The following is a 22,184-nucleotide window of genomic DNA, read 5'->3' on the forward strand; positions in this document are numbered from 1 at the left end:
ATGAGTTAATTCGTGTCATGTAAGCTTATGCATTTATGCCAAATCCAAGTACTTAACTACTTTAAGCAGTATGTGTTTACATGCTATATGTTGCAAAAAATTTTAATACATCCCATGTTTCGAGATCCTAGTTATTCGTAATAGAATTGAAAGGTAGGGTTGAAATAGGATTCAAACTCCAGACCACTTATTTTAATACCATAAAAACTACTTATTGTCCTAAAAAAATTGAGAATATTGTCCAAAAAGTTTAAACTCTTAGAAAATTATGAATTTAAATATTTAATCATAATTATGATACCATCTCTTATCTTAAATGAAATGAAGATCTTAAATATGTGCAGCTTTCCAAAATGCTCAATACAATATATTACAACCTGCAATGTTTTTTTCTCACTGGTCCTTGGATGTGATAAGAATGATACTAACATACAAACATGTCTTATCTTAATTGCAATTAAAGATTTTGATCTGTAAATTAACTCCAAAATGCTACTAAACTCCACCTTAGAAGTGGTCAGCCTATACTATTTTTTTTGTTGATATAAACAAAAGACCAGATCAAAAATGACTTTAGGGCCATAATCATACCTTATAAACAACTTAATTAGAACCATAAACACCAGTCATCCAATTCAACTGACTGCACCTTACCAGGAACTACAATAATCCAACTGGCTTCACCTTACCATGAGCTGCAAGGTCAACTAGCTCCTCAGTTCCTCTATAGGATATGGAAGACTGATGGTGCTGATACTGCTGCTGCAGTTAAGTAATTAGTGATTCCTCTACAATGCCCCAGGACAACAGAATGCAGAATACAGTCAACCCCCATTAGACTTTTGGAGATTGCAAGAGTTGCTGGTGAATGCTCAACTCCCAAAAGCTAATCAAGGGGGTGAAGCACATCGACTGGAAACTCAACTTCCAGAGGCATCTTGGCCCAGCTTTTAATTTTCAAGGTGTAACCAAGGTATGGAGAAGCACACGATCTTCCCAATCTATACTTTTCCAAATCATATATGCATTTGAAGTCCAATATGCTTCTTCAAGATTAACCTTCTGAATTAGAAAGCAAGCCTTTCTTTGGTAGTTTTAACTGCAACATTACAAAAATGGAATGTTACTACTAGCAATGTAAAATGCTCCAGAATCAAGGGCTTGAAACATCTCTTAATTTCTAACCTTCGATTTTGTTGTCCTCCAGCCTCTCGAATTCTGTTGCAGTGGGGAGTAAGAGAATTTATCAATGGAATTCAAGATGGCTTCTTTTTCCATGCCTGAGCCATTGGCTAGCAACAAATTCTACAATCATGCTTAAAAATGTTATTTATCCTTTTTCCAAAGAAGAGTATAGTTCAAGTTACTGAATAAAATGATTTAGTACTTAAGGTGAATTTGTGAAAAAAAATCTTCATCACTATTTTAATAATATAGCCAAGAGAAATTTATTTTTGCCTACCAAATATTCTAGGAACCAGCATCTTGCTAATGCTAAGTCATTAGTTACAAGATAAGACCAACAAAAATTCTTAATGCAAGAGGTTCTGAAATTTTAAATTCATGGGCATACTTATCTCTTCCATCAGTTGACAATTTCAATTTTAGGTTCTTCTCATCTATCTTCCCTATCTTAACAGTTGCCATGCACACAAGCACACACATAAACCATAGGAGCATTTTAAGTGTTATGACAATTAATTAACAACCCTTTTAAGCATTACACAAATGACTAAGAAATCATATAATTCAAACTTACCTTTTCCTCTGAAACCTTGTCACTTGATGTTTCAAGATTCTTAATTTCCAAATGCTCACGGTAAAACAATATCTGGCCATGATTTGCAGTCACAATAATAATTGTCAGTAGGGAAAGAGTTACCAAAGCAGGACTAATGGCATAAATCATAAGTACCTTTAAATCTAAGCATCAAACAATTGCAAGATTCAAGAACAATAAAATGCACTCCGTGTTATTGGGATACCTTATTAAGTAAATGAACATTTGATGCATCAGTAGCCACAATCTGCACACCAAGACAGCTGTTGGGGTTACTGCAGAAAGGGCAGAAAATGGTATTGAATACACACCCATCTTCTTCACACCAAACACCCTGTCCCAGAGCACCTTCAGATGTTCTGGTATAGAGTTGTGGATGAACAGATAAAATGTCAGTCATGACAACTTGTATGCTTGTAGGTGTATTCACATCATGAGGTTCCAATTTCTCTTTTAGAACAGATGCTAGATGGACTTTCGATGATGATGTTAACAGGCACATTACATATAGATGGTTCTCAGGAAGACCCAAAGGGCTTTTGCAGAAAAAACAAGAAATTTGTAATCTTTTCTCCACAAAAGGAATAGGAGGCACACATGAAGCAACATAATTGTCCTTTGTGAGCAATCGAGAAACACTGAACTTCTTAGATTTGTGTTCTGCACAACTAGACTCAAAACCAAATTCAATTCTGCGATTTGCATCTTTGCTAGCCATTGAGCTTCTTGTTAAACCAGTATAGACAGGGGTTATAGCATTGGGGGCATCGGATTGTTCATCTTCTATAAGGTTAATAAGTGGAAATCCCATGGATTTTCTCCTTTTTTGGGTATGAGAATTAACACTTAAATTCAAAGATGATTCCATATCTGGCATAGAACTGTAGGTGTTCGTAGTGATATTCTTTTCAGGAGTAACTACCTCTGAACACTGGGCACCAGAAAGTGATTTCCCTTGGCTAGCTAAACAGATTGAATGAACCGATACATGATCTGGAAATTCAGTAGAATCCTCAATTATGGTTGAACAAGAGTTTTCATCCTTAGACAAGGATCCTGGACTAGTAGAGCATGGGGTTTCTTTGACAATAGATACATCTGGATCTTCAACAGAGAATGCCATGGAAAAATCCTCAGAGCACCTGCAAAAAGATGACCTTTCCTTGTAATGTAGTTGTAACTGTTTCATAATTACTTAAACAGTTGGGAAGATATTTCATAATTTCCCAGCTGATTACTATAAGGCAAAATTTAGATAGCAGATGCTGAAAAGCAAGTCGGGCCTGAAGAACACACATACTGAACAAATCAAAAACACCTATCATGGATGGATAACTTTTATACAGAACATATTATTGGATGAATATCTTCTTTCTTATTTTTTGCTCAAGACAGGAATTATGTCTATCTAGTTCTCAAAAGAAGTCACAAAAAAGGTAGAAATTAAAAGAAGTCACAAAATTAAAGTTCATAATTTTTGGCTCTCAGTTACATTTACTACTATCTGGTTCTTTTATAATATTCCCTTTTGGTAAGTGGTGGGAGACCTTTAACCCATACAGCATAAGCTACTTTCCTGCTCACACTTCTACCTAGTAAAACTCAAAATTTTGATCCAGAATCTTCAAGAGGCTGCTTCAAATCATTTTACCAGAAGACCAGTGGTCTGTCCAGTTACCCAGAAGAACAACACTAATAATTTACAAAAATATTGAACAAAGGGATTCTGGAGCTACCTTGTGTCTTTCTGAAAACTGCACTCAAGGTCAACATATTCTATACAGTTGCTAGTGTCCTCATCCATTTTCAGAGGTGCCTGAACTTTGACATTACCTTGAGATTTCTGCAAAGGAAGGGAAGCATCATACTTTGTCATAGAAATCCTTTTCCGTCCATAATGATCAGACTTGCTGAGTTTCTGATTTTCATTTCTTCTACGACCTTTACTTTGACCCACAACAGTTGCACTTTCAGACTTTTCCTCTTTAATGTCCAAATTATGTAATACATTTACAGTATTCTTCCCAACCCACTCCTGCAAGCAAGTGAACCTCTTAGCATATATAGTTCATCCAACAATTTAAACATTAAAGAAAAAGAAGTTGAAAATTAGATTAACAACCGACAATGGCAACGTATACCAGACCTTCACATCTTTGAAAAACAATTTTAATCCATCTTTTGAAGAGTCAAAGCTGTCATATTGTCTAATTGACTTCCTTAGCCACTTTGATACGTATGCTCTATTCCTTTCTTCCTGATAGCGCTCATCTGCTTGCAAAAAACAATTACCCTCAAAGTCAAAGGTAGCTAGATTAAAGGGGATAGTTCAATCAGCATTAAGATACCAAAAAATGAAAAAAAAAAAAAAAAAAAAAAAAAGAAGCCATTAAAGAAAATTTTGACTTGCAGCTAGGGCTGTCCAGAGTACCCGACGACCCGCCGGACCCGATCAGCCCGACCGAAACTGACCCGTCACGGCCGGACCGACACCTCCGACAGGTCGGTGACGGGTCCCAATCTTCAGAACTCGACCCCGGCGGGTCGAGTGACGGGTTTCGTCCTTAAGAACCCGATCTACCCGACCCGCCCGACAAAACCTCAAAAAGAAGCTGAAATCCGGCGACGTTTGGGTTTCTTAGCTCCGATCCGGCGACGTTTGGCCTTTCTTTACTCAAATCCGCTCAAATCCTCACTCAAATATGCTTAAATCCGGCCAACTCCGGCAAGATGAAGCTTAGATTCAAGGAGATCTAAAGAGAACTCGACTGTATTTGGTAAGATCGAGCTTAGATTCAAGGAGATCCAGCGAAAACAAGCTTCGAATCGAGGAGATCCGACGAGATCAAGCTTCGATTCAAGGAAATCCGGCCAAATCCCAACGATTTTCAGCAAAAACATGTACAATCCGGCGAGAAAATGCAGAATCCGGTGATTTTTTTCAGATTCCGGCGACGCTTTTTTTTTCAGATTTCGATCATTTCTTTATTTCGACGACCCGCCCGGCCCGACCGACGCTCACCCGCACCCGAAACCGACTCAACCGATTTTTCCGGCGGTCGGTTACGGGTTCCGCCGCCCCTCCACCCGACGCCGGCGGGTTGAGTCCGGGTTGGGTCCAAAACCGACCCAACCCGACCCGTGGACAGCCCTACTTGCAGCAACCCCCGACAGAGGTAATAATAATCTATATCTAAAAGTTAAAGTGTAGCATTTATTATTACTACACTCCCCATCAGAAGGAGTCTTTCTCCCTCTCTTACAGCTTTGGTTTGATTTTTGTTTAAATTGATCGTTAGTTATTTTGGAATTGAGAATTTGAATTTATATCAAAACACAATATTGGTTATGCATTTGAATGCCTATCAATTATTTGAGTAATCTTAAGTGTAATTTTGTTATGAGTTTTGATTATCATGATAATTTCCTTTAGAGAATGAAGAATTTGAATAATTTATTTGAAACTTAAAAAGTTTAGTTGTACAAAAAAATTAGAAAAATATAGCACACTATAACATAATTTTGAAGAATATGAACCACCTCACAAAGGAATAATATCCATCAAACACACTCAAAATAATAGAATGATATATTGGTGTTCATCAAAAAAATAATGATATATTGGTAGAGACAAAAAGATAGAAAATAATTTTAGAAATTGTTTAACTTTTAGGGAGAACAAATCATCTTCAATAAATTTTAGAAAACAAATTATACATTATATCAAAATTACAAAATAATTATTTATTCTCACACATCACATGAGTTTGTGACTAGTTTAATTGAAGTTTAAGACACTACGGAATTTGAGCCTGAAGTACCCCTCAAACCCCAAAAAAAAAAAAAATGGGTTGCTACAGCTGCATGCAGAAGCTTTATAGTTAAACCTAGGAATCTGAAGTATCTTTGTGGAAGCTGCATTTATTTCAATATATTTTTCTAGGAGATATAAAACTTGAATAGAGATAACTATCGATGAAGCTAATTGAAAAGGACAACAAAATCAGTAAGCCCAAACCATTTACCTAACAGGATAATGGCTCCATAATCAAACCTATGTCGTATACAACGTCCTGCAAAAAGAAAAAGGTGGTTACTTTCTTAAAAAAATTAATAATAATAATAATAATTACCAAGCTCAACAACTATCAGAGATGCATAAAAACTTGTCATTTAAATGTGATACAACAAATTGCAAAGAAATATATTTCAGCTGAATAAAATATTTCAGCTGAATAAAATAATAAAACACTTCATTACCCTCAAAAATGCAATAAAGTTTTATATATATAAACACAATAATCAATCCAATTAGAAACATAGAAAGTGAAATCATGACAGAGCATACCTGCAGCTTGATTTAGAGCTCGGAAGGCTTGGTTACAGTACCACTCATTCCCACTTAGAAGGCCTTTGGATGATTTATGTGTATCATTATATTTCTTCTTTAACGATACTTGAATATCAAATCTGATAAGAAGTTCCAGCAATCAGAAAATTATATCTTATTTAGTAATTATTTCTTCTTCACAAAACATCTAAGAGAGGAAAGAACTCTTACATGTTGGGAAAAGGAATTCCAACAATTATCTGAGATAGTCAAGAATTCACACCATCAATAGTCAACAATCATTTAAGTAAAAGATACGAATATTCATTTTCTAATTAAAATTAATACTTTTACTTAATTAAGATTCAGTAATTTACAAAGAGTCAAAGACACTAAACAGAAGTTTTTTATTCTCTTCCACTAGTAGAAATGTCTTACAGGCTGAAGTGGCAATAGACCACTACCCAAAACCAAAAATAAGAAGATTTGACATCAGGCTTCGGGCAACAAGGATACAACCACACGGGCATTATCATCAGAGAAGTCAATTCCTTCTGAAACCTGAAAGCATAATATAATGAGCATATGCAAACTCAACAAAAGGTCATATTCATCTATTATTTACATGAATGCACTTTGGCTATTATAATGCTAGAACAGCACGATCGCCTCATGTCTTTGAAATTTAAAAAGGTTAATCAGTAATTTTTACAAACAGCACCAGTGTCCCATGTTACAAAAATATGTGCATCATAGCTCCATAACATACATTCTTTCAGTAATTAAACAACATAGAAGACCAAAATGACCATGTTAATTACAAGTGCAAAATCTTGTGATGCCAACGAAAAGAAACTACTTGGAGTAGAAGATAATGTCAACCTTTACAATTAAATTCTTTTTCCTAGAATGAAGCTATAACTAAAAGTAAATGGTTACTGTCAGTAATGAAATATAAGTGCGTACCTTTCCTCGGAAAACTGCCAGAAACGCAGCTCCTTTCTTTAAATTTTCTGGGGACTCAACCGTGTTGAAGTGATTAAGGTCTGTTTTCTTTACCCGACTCTTTCTCCCAAAAGCAGGTTTATTGCCTAGACGAATTGAGTCATAGTAACCTTTCAAAACAGGTTCAAAATCATCTTGGCTTCCTCCTCTTGGCTCTGCACGAACCAAAGCAAAATAAGCACTCTCCATAATCTATAAAATTAAAAGTACTGCTAAGAGACAATGAAAAATCAACTCAGGTACAAATGCCAAGTAAGATAGGCTCAACTTTAACATCAATGCTAAAAAAAGCACTCAGTGACTTAGCATTGTTCATTACAATTAATAAAAGGAATATTGCTCATTAAAAGATTAACATACACGAGGGTTAAAAGGGGACAGAAGAAGTCTTACCAACGAAAAGGACTTTTTTTGTAGTTAGCTGTGACCATTGACCAGTTTCAGACCAACGATTGCATAGTTTCTCCATCAGCTTATAACTTGGGAAGAACACTAGACAACCTCCTGGAACAATGTTAAAAATCTCCTCTAAAGATTTCCCAAGTGCATCCTTCAAAACAAACAATAAATTATACACAAATTAAAGGAGAATACATTATCAGGTTAATTAAAATCAATGAGAAAAGGCAGAAATACCTGAAATGCATATGCATCTGCTGTTTTATAACTTGCATTCAGTGGATAATTACCTGGACCAGTGGGTATGATAGCAGACCACACCTGCAGTGACAAGGTTGATAAGCCATAGTAGAATAGCTGTGAACCAAGACAAACCAATGCATACAAGGGAAAAGTACTGCCATTCAAACCTGTGACTCAACATCAATCACATGTGGAGCTTCCAAACAAGTTCCAAACTGCACCCCAAGCTCAGATGAAAAGGTATTCATTGGAGACAAAGTCCTAAATTACCAAAAAACCTAGGTGAGTAATATTGTAGAATGAAAATTTTACTTTGGGACATGGCAACAGAAGAAAAATTGTGGGGAACTTAGAAAAACACAACCAATGATCTGTGAACTTCCCTTCAAGTTGCAGCACAGTCAGAGACATCGTATATGTCAATTTTTTTGTGTAAGTTAAGAGTGCATGTGTGTACAGCAATAGTTATGCTAACTTTATTTTAGCAAATTACTATGATGGCCTATTTTGGGAAGAAAATGACCATCCAGGCAGGTCAAGAGAGGTCAATTTTGAACATTATGAAGTCCTTTTGCTAATGGACATGCTTGCCCAGAAAGCTGTGAACACAAGAATATTACAAAGTTGTATAAGAGCCAATTCCTAGTTTCTGGTCCAGTAATTAGGATTGAGATCCAATGGTATTGCACCGGATGCAATTAGTTTACAGGGTTAAGATTAAAAGTTGAAAAGTTGACTTTTTCCCTCAGACCTTCGACCAGAAAAATTTTACTTTTTAACTTTCTTATTCAAGGGCTGAGGGGAAAAGTTACATATTTAAATTTTAATCTCAGCCCTTGAAACTGATTGCACCCAGTCACTGGATCTCAATCCAGTAATTAAGGATCACAACTACAACTCTGTTAGCAGTTCAAGTGTGCTTATGCAGTTCGCTTACCCAGATGTTAATATGACAGACAAAGAAAGATCAGCAATGTCTCTAAAAACAACAGCAGGATTCAAGCACCACAAACTGAAAGTATGTGTCCAATTGCCAACTTTTCCTGATACAACGATAAAATCAAAAGAATGGTGATCTAAGTTCTTCACGACAATAATAACAGCAAATTGATTAAAAAAATCAATAACCAACAAAACCAATATGACATGATTCAAACTTCAGGTAGTGGACCTTCCAGAAAATCTACAAAAGATAGCGTTCCACTTACCAGCATCTCTTTTGACACATCGTTGTAAAGCAAGCTGATAATCAAAAATGTGACTCCCATTTCTTGAGAAAAAGTAAGTTAGAGAAGAGAATAACCCTGCATAACATTTTCAAAAAACAGTCAATTGCAATTATTAGTCTTGAATAACTAATAGATAAGCTCAGGATACAAAAACATGAAAATATGTAGGCTGTACCTTCCAAAGTTATTACTGACATGCCACTTAAACGTGCTACATCCGACTCTAAATCTGTAGCAGCTTTAATTGCCTTAATTAAATAAATAAAGAAGTTTCAGCTGAAGATGAAAAGAATCAAGCCCCAATGAATTAATAAATCTTATACTCGAGATACCTTTGTGGCACATTCTAGCAAGATTGGGAAGCACTGCTGTGAAATATTAGCCTCCTGGAGCTCTCTTAAAGCCTTATCACCAGTCCAACTGAGATTCATTTAAAAAGAACAAAAAGAAGTGAACGATCATGATACTCCTATACTTCCTTTATTATTGGTATAATGGAAGCAGAAACAAAACAATTTATTGAAAATACGATGCACCAAGTATGCTAATATCCCACAAGAGAAATTTAATAAGGATTATAATTTAAGCAGTTCAGTATAAGGCTATAACAAGTAGCTTTTCTGAGAAAAGTAAATAATTAAAATTAAAAATCATGCTAATCAACAATCATTTCCTGTTGAACAAGATACAAATGACAAAATTGATTTAGCCATAAGTTGACAAGTATCAGGTGAACCAAGAACAAAATCTTATGATGAAACCACCAATGAAGAAAGCAGAGTAAAAACCAAGGAAAATTTTGGTAATTGGTATTCAAATTCAACACATAACTGACCCGCATACACCTCATGTGCCGTGTACCTCAGAACACTAATATTATCAAGATTGATAATTTACCCAAAACTATGATGCATTATAAAATTTCTGATATCTTAGAAGCCTGTATCTAAATTAGACAAATAATATCTTTCGTTCTTGATAATGGGATTAAAGAGACCACAACACTTTTCTAATTTTCCAAGGAATTTCTGTAGACACCCCATTTTGTCAGGGTCTCTCACAATTTCATAATTAAAAGTGAAATGTCTCTTAAAGAAATCAAGCATGATATAATATTTGGGCCAATAAAATGTTTATATGGAATAGCTCCTCTATGGCTAAACACGTGTCCAAAAAAAGCAAGGCCAATCAATTTAATTTGCAAGACCATTAGCTTCTATTGTGTTTAGGCAGCGTCACAAGCATTGTTAAGAAACAAGTCAACTCACCAAGAGATGTGGTGCTGGAAGTCACGTTTCTCTAGTGTACTTTTCCTCCGCTCAATCCAACTTATAAGGTCCTAAACATTAGTGATACTCATTGGACCGTTACATCATAAAGGAATTTTGGACAAAACTACTGTGAGAATAGCATCTAAAACAATTACCTGTGTCATTTCATATAAAGGTTGATAAGTTAGAACGTCCAGTGTGCAGAGATGCTCTAGTTCCATCTGCAATTCTATCAAAAGGTACAACAACTATAAGCAACTCATAAGATCATGCAAAAAAAAAAAGGTATTGATTTCATAACCTACTGTACAAAATGTCTTCTTCAAGATCCACACTGCCAGCATCTCGAGCAATATCCTCTATGTTGCTGCAAACAAGTTATATTAATTTAGAAGTAGAGAAACTGATATGAAAATTTAAAAAAAAAAAAATTCCAACCTTAATAACTTGTTGAACATGAAATACATTTTCTAAAGAACAAAATAGACATGCATGTATCTGGAGGCAAGCATATAATCCATGCCCTAAACAGGCAGATGTATTGTTTTTACAGATCTCCAAAAGCAGATGCTTCTAAACTTGATGTTTAAGAACATGCAGAGCATTAATATAAATGCATTGTCTATATTGTGCTTTAGAAAACTCCCACCACGTGTTGTGACATGGGATTGTATGGAACATCAAGAATTATATAAAATAGAACTTTTCAGGGAACCCCAAAGCTTTGCCAACTGGCAAGATTATAATCAACAAAATATATCATGAAATACATATCAGGGAAAAAACTACTTTGCATCCCATGAAGAAAAATAAACCAATCTACGAATTTGCATATTCTCCCAAAACCAGTGTAGAAAAATGAGATTTAAGAAATTAGAAATTCAACACCTATCAGTCAAAAATCCTATTAATTGTCCAGGTTATACACTGTAAACTTATTGATTTCTTTTATTATTCACATTCTCTCAACAAGGTTATAAAAAGTTAAAGAGTAATTAAATTAGGTTGTGAAACATACTGGGCTTCATCAAGAATCACAATGGCCTCTTTAATATCTACATCCATCGCTCCTCGAATGACTGGATTAATGACGTAGCTGTATGGGCAGAAAACCAATTGTGCATCATCTGCCATAGAACGTGCTGCATAATATGAACAACCTAGAGAAAGTAGAAAATTGCTGTTTAGATTTTTTTTTTTTTTTTTTTAAAGCAACATGACATGTGTTAGAAATAAATTTAATATATATGAAAAAACAAAAATGAACCTTTCACAACTTGTCCAACTCTCACAAGATCTTCTATATCATGAGCCTCATGGCATCCTCCTTTCTGAAGTGATGAATGTCCCTTGACTTTATGTGCATTTCTATTTGCAATAAAGAAATTAGATTGCTATTACTTCCACGTAACATAGCACCATTAATAAAGAGAGTTAAAATTTAGGGAGCATATACAACTATAGATATAACTCACTTAAATTCTGGGCATCCCACTTCTCGATCCCTCAAAAGCAACTTGCTGGAAGTTTCCAAACACCATTGTCAACCAGGATATATAAAGGAATTATTCTAATATATATATTAAAAAAAAATTCTTTAGGTCAAAAAGGCACCATTCTTCATCAATATTATCTTTCCCTCGTATATGCTTGTTTGTGCAGTAGTGCTTCCTAGACGCCTGGAAGAATATTTTTTTTGGGGGGGGGGGAGTGAAGAGAGAGAGAGTCAAAATCAAGAGTACACACAAGAGACATTATTCAAAAAGATTCTTGTTCAAAAAAGCCAGACATTATTCAAAAAGATTCTTGTTCAAAAAAGCTAGACATTATTCAAAAAGATTCTTGTTCAAAAAAGCTATTTGCCCCTATGGAATAGAAGAATGTAAATTCTACCCCACATATCCAAAGATAACTGAATAACCATCCAAAAATGCATCTTTCTTGCAAAAAAGAAAATTGGTTTTGGAATGGTCACTTAACAATAGAAAATAAAGAGAAAAAAATCCCATAAAGGTGTTTAAAAGCTCAGAATGTACTCCAGCTTATCCATCCAATTTCAACTATATTGTTAATTACACTTGGCTGTACTTTGGACAATATAGGAGAGAAGCCAATCAAATGATATTTGAACCTGTAAAAACAAGAAAATAGGACAAATCCAAATGATCCTAAATATTTTTTTAAAGCAAAACAATATTCGTTTAATAGACTAGATTTCAAGTTATACCTTATGTATTAATGTTAAACCACTATATAACTTTTTATTGGATTAATATTTTGAAAATCCCACCATTGGATTACATGTTCTATTTGTTCATGCCAACTAAATTTACTATAAACAAGAGTTTCACCAAGTGTAACTTAAACCTAACTCTTGTTCAATAAATAGATTTAAAGACCTATTTAGCCAGATGCATGCAACTGTCAAGCATAAGAAATATCCATATAAAATGCTTAAAATTGACATAATCATTTAGTAATTTAAAATTTTTTTTTTTTTAAAAAAAAAACCTCCTGATAGGAAAAATGATCCATTTACAAATAATAATACTGCTATTGGAATAATAGAAAGATCATGTTCAAGAAAATAGACAACACACTACAAAGAGGGTAGATTATCACACAAATTTCCATCGTACAATGTCTAGGGATTTGAGAAGCTTGACAACTCAAACTATTATCAGATACGTATTATAAGAAAAGAATTCCAAACTGAACATGAACTGACAAGGAAAAAGTAAACCTACCAAAACAGCCATTGGGACCCGGTAGGCAGTTTTTCGATATTCACGAATTACTTGAGAAATTTGTGAATGTGTCCTCCTTGAATAAACAATAAACAGTTTGTAACCATTATGGAATTCAACATATGACAATACCAAACCAAAAAAAAAATTGCTCTAATACAAATGAATTTGTAAAATCTTTATTCAAACTTCTCAAATACTTCAAGCATTATTTAGTTTAAAAAAATTGAGAAAACAATTTGGACTTCAATTTTTTAGTTTTAATGGCTTGAAAACAATATGACAAGCACCAGTTTTTTCTATTGATGAATTTCATGAATGAATTTAAACCTCATTAATATGAGAATTTGAAATAATTAAATGTAAGATATTTTTTAAATTCACAACACACAAGTGTTTTTTTAGAGCAAATCCTCAAACTCAAATGCATCATGTGTTGTTCCAATTTTGTTGGTAAGTTACACATGCACCCGATGGGTCTTGAACCCACAACATCACCCTCCACCTGATATATAAGGGGAGGAGATGCCAGTTCAGCTAAAGGTTATTAGGGAGTTGTTCAAATTCACATGAATCAATTCATATTTTTACTAGCAATAGTGCTTTGAATCCCTTGATTTTAAATTCTCGGATTCAAATGCAACTCAAAGTTAAAGACAAACATAATTAATGTACATACCCAAATCCTTAAATTTTATGTTTTGACTGAATCATTGATAACAATGAAATTGCAATCTCGAAAGCTATAGAATCAATTTTGCTCCATGAAATTGTAACTATAACTCTACATGAGAAGATAGGTGATCCCTATCTCAACATCAAAGAACAATATCAAAAATAAAACATACAACTAAATAAATAATTGAACTCAGTCTAACATATGAAAGTACATTTGAAAACTGAAATGCTTCTAGTGGCACAAACTGCAGTATCAGTAAACTAAATAACCACTAGGATTTCATGTGAAGTTTCTAAAACAATCCTCGTTACTTTCAAAAGCAAACTATCTAAATAAACAACACAAAAAGAAAAATAGAAGCTTCCAACCGCGAACCAATAGAATAAAACTTACGATGCATAATATATGGTGGGTGCTGCCTTTTTCTTTTGATTCTTGTTGTTTGCTGCAGATTGAGTTGGGTCCAAATTTTCCGGCCCTGCGTTACCTAATAAAAATCACAATGTCAGTTTCATAGCACATCAAATATCGAAATAGAAACACTGATCAAGGGACTGTTTGCCCCCATTTCATAAATTGAACTCCACCATCAAAATTCATCAACCACAAAATCCAATAATTTCTTTAAAACCCTAGCACATTAAGGCTACAACTTTCAAAATCAATCCTGAAAATCGTTGTTGTACCTGAAGGTTCCACTTCTGGAACAAATCCGCCACCGTGAGCGAGAGGATCGGTGAAAGCCTCGGGATTGGGCTTAGAGTGAGTGAGATTGGCGAACTGGTTCTTCAATTTACAGCTCTGCTGCCAAGCGAGAGTGGAGCAGAGTAGCGAGAGCGATTTTCCGGTACCGGTCGGGGACTCGAGGAGCGCGTGACAGTGATTCTCTCTCTGGGCTCGATCCAGGGTGGAGATGACCCGACCCATGAACGCGAGCTGCGACCCGTACGGCTGGTACGGGAATTCGACTTGGATGCCTCCGATGTGGTACACATTTTTAGGGCTCTTGAGGTTAGGGTCTGGACCTGTAGGAGTTGGAGTTAGAGAGACCATTTCTTTTGTGTTGTGGCGATTGTGTTTAGCTAGTAGAGAACATCGGGGGTTTGTGTATATATATTTGTTGTTGGTATTTTGGGGGGTTTTGGCGGGAATTGGATTTTGTGGGAATTTTGACTGAGCGGGTAGCTTTCTTTCTACGCTCCTCTGCTTTGAAACTATTACAAACCTCGCAATGGAACGACTTGTGGTATGCCACGTGTCGGAGGTAAAGAGGAATGTAATTAATTTGTGTAGTTTAAGGCTTTTTGGTATGTCAAATAAGATGTTCACGATGCAAAGTTTTTGTACGATTTTACAGTTTTACACAACTTGCATGACTTGAAATGATCAAAGTAATTTCAAAGACATCTCTCACACACACGTTTTTTTTTTTTTTGGTTTTTTATAGTGTTTTTTCAAAACTTTCAACCAAAGGCTAATTACCGTTCGCAACGGGTGGGCCCATAATAGAGTAAATCGCTGGTCCGAGTTTTTTCAAAGTGCTGGTGCCTAAATTTGAACTAGGAAACTCCTAGTCAAACTCAGGATAGCCACTTTGAAACCAAGTGCCCAACCACTTGGCCAACCCCACTGGGTTCACACACACATATATCTATTTCTTCACACATACACGCATATATATATATATATATATAATAATCAAAATATGGTTTTAATAGTTTATATGAAGACATGCTCATGAGAAAAATCATTGTTCATCGAATGAGTTTTCCATTTTTTTTTTTTCTAGTTTGTTATGCTTTAAATAACATGGTTAGCCTCCTCTAAAAAAGATAACATGTTTAGATGAGTTACATGAATCATGATATGAAAGTCTAATGAATTTATAGAATACAGATTTAGGTAGAGCGAGATGAGGGTCAAACACATTTCATCTTGTAACCTAGCCCCCGATCCTGTATTTAGGGTTCAATGTTATGTCTTCCTATGTAATTTTACTTTTTTTTTTTTTAATAATGTAACTAGGAGTAAAGGTTACACAACTTTTCTTATAATGTAACTAGGAGAAGAAGTATTGTAATTATTTATTTGTTTTGTTGTCATGTAAGGTGAGCCTTTTTATGAAATAAAATTGTTGATTTTAGTTTTGTTTTTGTTTTGTAAATAAATAACTAGCAAATCCAATGCAAAACCCTTAATCTATAATATAAAATTTATTTAATTAATTAAACCATTACTTTGAGACTCATATTTAACCCATTAGGTGGTGATTCTCACGTTTTAGGAGGAACATACAATAATAATGAAAAACACAAGTCTAATCACTAAGTTTGTATTATTGTGAAATATAAAAGCGTTTGCCTAATGCTCTCATAATGTTATTCAATTAAAGACAAAATTTAGGTACAGTATTTTAGGTGTTATTCTTTAGATTCTCTTCTTAAGATTCAGCTACGTGGTTACTTAATTAAAAAATACACTTCCTTTCAAGGAGAAAAAATTTATATGATGGAATCTTAAAAGATAAATTTAAGGAACAAGACTTAAGTACTATACTTAAATCTTACTTTTTAATTAAAGTTGAATGGGAGAGTTATGGGTGGCGTGGTTAACAACCCACCACAAATTTTGCGGTCAAAGTATAGGGTATATATATTATATGAGAAATTGGAGGAAAGCAAAAACTCATTAAATTTTGAAAATAATGAAAGTAAAATTTACCTTACCTATCTCACGAAATATATAAGAAACAATTATGAGAAACAAATATTCACTAACTATATTATGTGAACATCTTTCCATTAATTTTTTAAAAAACTCATTTCAATTCCTATAAGGCACAGATCAATGAACTATTTCAAATGATTTTCAATTCGTTGAAGAAGTGGATCAACGAACTGCTTCAAATGCGTTTCAATAGATCCAATCAATCAAAAGATTTTCTTGTCAAGTAGTTTATAGCCATAAATGGCAAATCCCCTTTAATGCATACATTTTCATAGTAGTTTATCAAAGGTGTAGCACAAGCTATACGTTGCATTAGTCACTTACGTTAAAGTGTACAAAATAGGATTTAAGTAAGAATGAGAATATGGGATGATGGATAGCAACGTGATTTGCACATTTGAGGAGGCATAAGACATTAAAGGAAGATTTAATGAATAAAAGTTGGAAGATGGATATTGATAAGCATTGGATATTTGAATAAAAGTTGGAATATAGATAGCCACACCAATGATCCATTAGAGGCACAGAAGTTCCCCACACCAATGATGCATTAGAGCCACAGAAGCAAGGAACATTTGATGAAGAAAGTTTGAAGACGGATCCTAACAAGTCAGGTTTGAACATAATAAATATAGTGACAAGACAAAGTTATCTTTGATGAAGAATAGCAATGTCAAGTGTATAAAGCAATACTATGCATTTGAGGCACAATAAAAAGTTATATTTGATGGGAAAAAAAAATGAGAATAGTAACATTAAATGCATAAAGCCAATTTTGGCGTATAAAAACAGCTACTACTTATAAAACTATTCATTCAAACATGCAACCAATCTAGCAATTAGAATTAATATTTGTTATATTCCTTTAAATAATAATAGAAGGATTTGAATGAATTAATAAGTTGTTTGGTTTAAATATTTTTGAAATTTTAATTTTTGAAATAGTGGTGGTTTTAATAAGTGCAACGTGAAATATTTTTATTTTATTTTATTTTAAGTAAAGCATTTGGCAAAACCCATTAAAACTGCTTTTTGAAAAGAAGAAAAAAAAAACTGGGTATTTAACTATTACTTATCAAAATTGCACTTTAAGGAATAAATTACTAAAAGTGGCTATATATATATAAGAAATTCATTCATATTGTGGATTCACCTCTCAATAATAATAATAATAATAATAATAATAATAATAATAGCTATTTATTAGTATGTGTTATAATTTTTTAAATTAATTTCAAATAAACAAACTTTTTATATGTACATAACAATTATGAAAATAAAAAATTATAAAAAAAATAACTAATCTCTTTCTCAAAATTTTAAAATGTTATTTTTAGGAAATATAATTGTATAAGTAAGATACATCTTAAAATATATCTTAAGTTTTATTATAATGTCACAACTCACAATCAAACTTATAAATAGGTTTAATTACTCCATTACAACACATTTTATATCCAGTAATAAGGATTATCATTCCTATCATAATCTTTATTTAGTGTACCAAATGTACCCTAAATTTGTTCTATTTAGTTTGTATAGAACCAGTGAATGAGGCATCTAGCAACTATACTTAATACATGTTCCATTGTTGTTTCCAAATATTAATTATAGTGTCAATTTCTAACCCAAAATTTTATACCATTTAAAATCACAATAATTATAAATTGTTAAGTAGTTATAATAACAGGGGCTAAACCTATAGGGTCCAACTGTGGTAAAATTAAAACCATGTGCATATCAACTGTGGTAAAATTCTTATTGGTGGCTTTAGGGGATTTACTTTTTGCATTACTTGAAGACATTTGAGGAAATCTTCTGTTGGTTCTAATTATATTATGCTACACTTTTTGTATTATTATAAAATATCTTGTATTATTGTATGTGTTGCAGGCAATTATTGTATGGAAGAAGTTTGAATTGAATACTTGTTTTATTTTTTACTTGTGAAATGTATGAATCATTTTTTTTATAAATGTGTTGTTAAAATAAATGTGTTATTCAAATGTGATGTTTTAATAATCTAATGACAAGTTACATGTTAATATCAAAGCCATGAAAAAAATAAAAACAAAAAATAAGTTTTAGCGACGAATTTTTCCATAACAAATATAACAACAAAAAATTGTTTTGGTGATGAAATATTTTGTCACTAAATGTAGCATAATTTTGTAAGAAATGGTTTTAGTGACGAAAATTTTCGTCACTATATGTGCTTGGATTTTCTTAAAAATAGTTTTAGTGACGAATTTTTTCGTCACTATATGTACCCGAAAACAGTTTTAGTGACGAAATTGTTCGTCACTAAATATGATTTAATAAATTGAAGTGTTTTTAGTGACGAAATATATTTGTCACTGAATAATGTTTTTAGCGAGGAAAACATTTAGCGACGAAATGTTTTCGTCGCTAAAAGTTTTTTCTTTTTAAAACAAATCGGACTTTTAGTGACGAAATTTTTCGTTGTTAGGACTTTTAGCGACGGGGTTTCAGCGACGAAATGAGTTTCGTCGCTAAAAGTTCGATTTCGTCGCTAAAGGTTTTTAGTGACGAATATCTAGACTTTTAGTGACGAATTTTTTCCTCACTGAAAATACATTTTGTTGTAGTATATGTCCACTAATCTTTGATGAAAAATATCTTAATAGCTAAAAATATTAAGACAAAATTTGGCTACAAACTTGGCTGTAGCCTAAAATTACAACTCCCATTACAAAAACTTGCATAACTATGAATTTTGGAAATTTAACTATTAAATTGAATGTTCTTTATATTTTTAATACACATGTTAAGTTTCGTGCCAATCAAATTTATTTCCCATTCAATCCAAAAAAAAAATTATGCATAAATTTATACTACAAAAACTTGAAATTTAAATATTTGATTGATGATATAACTATGATCTTTGATATTCTAGACATTTTTTGCAAGAATAAAAAATATAAGAAGAAAATGTAATCTAATGGTGAATTTGTCAAAATTCACTTCTAATAAAAAAAATATATTGAGTTAAATTGTAGTCTTAGGCTTCAACCAAATTTGTTGTCAAACTTAGAATCTAATGGGTTAATTTTTCAATCAAATTGACATTCATGCATATCAAAATATAAGGTTCATATTTGATGTTGTACAAAATAAATTGATTTCTTTTTCATATAATTCTTTGTTGTAGAAATGTTACTTATTAGAGTTATGTTATGAACAAAATCACAATATTTTTAGAATAGCTTAGGTGTCAATCCATCACAGGTTAAAATAAAATATTATATTGAGATTCGCTACAACTAAAACAAGGGTGTTGTAAAAAGATTGTGACGTTGTGTTATCTTCCTAAAGTCTAGACTCTCTTTACTCATCGAGCCTTTAGGTAATTCAATTAAAAAAACATACATGCAAAAAAAAAAAAAAAAAAAAGCCATCTGGCCAAGGAGGGGGCCAACAATCATAACTCCGTATAGTCCATGAAATGTGAATATTGAATGCAAACACTAGCCGTTTGTTTTGATGTTAAGTCTACTAAAATATAGTATCAAAGACCAATTTGCCTTATACTATCGGTTTACACTTTTACATCCTAAACTATACCTTATTTTACATTTTATCTCCTAAACTATCAAAATTCACGACCGACCATCCAAAGTTATAACTTTGTAACAAACGATAGAGGATAAATTGGTATTTTAATGCTAAAGTTTGTTGGACTTAACCCCAAAACAACTGACATGGGATTAACTGTTACAGGGTTATAACTTTGGGAGGTCGATAGTATATTTCGATAGTTCATGATGCAAAGTGTAAATATGCATGATATAATTTACCATGAAAAAGCTCAATTTCCCTAAATTATATCAACTCTCAGTCTATAGAAGAGTGCAACACTTTGATTCATTTTTTATCCATTTGTTTTGCTGTAAAATATTTGACTGAAAAAATTTTCAATTTATAATGTTTAGTCGCTAACATGAAAATAGGAAATCATTTTCAAGTGTTTATTTTATGGTAAATTTTTTTTTTTTTTTTAATTTCCTAATCTCTCAACCTGGCAGCATTCCCATTTCCCACTACCTCTCTTCACCAACTTCATTACTTCCATTTCCATTTCCATTTTCAACTCTAGATGACCAGCCATCACCGAACCACATCAAGAACAAAATAAATCCCAAGGAACGTTTTGTTCTTGACTAGCTATCTGACCTTTTACCATTCCCTTGTAGCTATTCAGCACCAAAACCCATTTAGGGCTCGTTTTGATTGAGAGGGAGTAGAGTAGATATTTTGAAAATCCCATAAAACAAGTAGCTGAGGTTCGAGCAGTTGATGGGTTTTTACTGCTGAAGAGAAATTAGGAGGGGACTTTCCTTCAGAAACTGAAGGGTAAAACTACAATAGAATGTTTAAGTGTTGAATTAAGTCTTAACTTTGCTGCTAATGTAGTGAACAAAGGGAATTTAGGAAGAAGGAAATTTTTTAAGTTTGTGATGGAAATATTGCGTGACATGAGGACCAAAGGCGTAAGCCTTGATTTAGAGACACTATCGATTGTGTTGGACAGTTTCATCTGGGCTCATCAAGTGTCGAAAGCAATATAAATGTTTGGAAATGTAGAAGAGTTTGGGTTGAAATGTTATACCGAGTGTTTGAATGTACTTTTACAATGTGCTAGGTGGCTACATTTTAAATGAAGTACCTAACTAATGGTAGTTAAGGTATTGTATTTAAGTTTTGCCCTAACTCTATACCCGTTGGAGATTTCGATGGGTGTATGAAGTATTATAAGAGTACATATGCTGATTGCTTACGAGTAATAACTATGACCTGAATGTTATTACTCATACCAAATTAATTGCTGCCTTTTTTAAAGCCCGTTAAGTGGCCAATGCACCTGAATTATTGTTTGATGAGATGTTGAGTCGTGGTCTTATTCCCTGCTCTGGGACTATATCCTCCTTCCTTAAACCTTTGTGTAGCTATGGTCCGCCCCATGCTGCCATGATAATTTGCAAAAAAGCTAGCAAAGTTGGATGTAGAATTGTAGAATATCGTTTTGTGGGAATGAATTAAGATTAATAGGGTTTCCATCTTTTCCATCTTCATAAGCTCAAGAGGCCCATTATGTGATCCCAATATGGACTGAATGGATCCATAGCAGTTGTTAGGACAAGTCAATCAATGTGTTCAGAGCCCATCATGGGTAATAGCATTAGCAGATGGTGTAGATTGAAAAAGACTTTAAGCCCCATTCCCTAAATCACCATATGTTTTATTGGGTAAAGTCTGCTCATATGTGCAAATTGTGGGCCTAATTTAATAAAGCATCATTGAATTATGGACTTACCAATAGCTTTTTGAATAAATAAAAACTAGGGTAAATAACACCCCAAACATCCTCAATAAGTTGGTACAAAATATAGAATGGAAGATGCTGATACCAACAAAAAAAAAAAAAAACAAAAATCATTGGGTTTAGGAACACTGAGGACCCATTTGGTTTGTAATTTGTTATCACTCATCACTCAAAATACCTCAATTTTCTAAACCCCTGTTTGACACCTTAACTCAGACCCAATTTTCAACTTTGGCTGGGTTTCACCCCAGAAAAAAAAAAATCAGTCCATTTGTCAAACACTGTGGCTGGGTATGTGGATTTAATTACGAAAATGTCATTATAACTCTGTTTTCATAACTTGAAAACACCTAAAATGTTTTTTCAGTTTTCATAACTCATCACTCAAAAATTAGATAATTGAGTGATGGAAACAAGGGTTAGAAACCAA

General features: G+C 33.3%; 1 protein-coding gene and 1 pseudogene across 1 annotated transcript; one reads left to right on the top strand and one right to left on the bottom strand.

The window, feature by feature from the left end:
* Positions 1–343: 343 nt before the first annotated feature.
* LOC142630585 (uncharacterized) lies at positions 344–14,838 on the bottom strand. The gene is made up of 28 exons (XM_075804604.1): positions 14,370–14,838; positions 14,077–14,170; positions 13,005–13,080; positions 11,872–11,936; positions 11,733–11,777; positions 11,525–11,625; positions 11,276–11,417; positions 10,563–10,624; positions 10,413–10,486; positions 10,255–10,325; positions 9,319–9,406; positions 9,162–9,234; positions 8,966–9,061; positions 8,695–8,800; positions 7,925–8,018; positions 7,752–7,835; positions 7,509–7,665; positions 7,077–7,270; positions 6,627–6,671; positions 6,342–6,370; positions 6,129–6,250; positions 5,806–5,853; positions 3,927–4,051; positions 3,517–3,815; positions 1,986–2,922; positions 1,760–1,831; positions 1,186–1,305; positions 344–1,099 (listed from the first exon to the last, which is right to left on the bottom strand). Exons 1-28 carry the CDS (start codon positions 14,734–14,736, stop codon positions 1,055–1,057), a joined length of 3,831 nt encoding a protein of 1,276 aa, XP_075660719.1. The 5' UTR covers positions 14,737–14,838; the 3' UTR covers positions 344–1,054.
* Positions 14,839–20,132: 5,294 nt separating this feature from the next.
* LOC142617668 (putative pentatricopeptide repeat-containing protein At5g43820) lies at positions 20,133–21,092 on the top strand (annotated as a pseudogene).
* The last annotated feature ends 1,092 nt before the right edge of the window (positions 21,093–22,184 follow it).

Source organism: Castanea sativa, chromosome 1 (assembly GCF_040712315.1).
Source record: "Castanea sativa cultivar Marrone di Chiusa Pesio chromosome 1, ASM4071231v1".
NCBI classification, from domain to species: domain Eukaryota; kingdom Viridiplantae; phylum Streptophyta; class Magnoliopsida; order Fagales; family Fagaceae; genus Castanea; species Castanea sativa.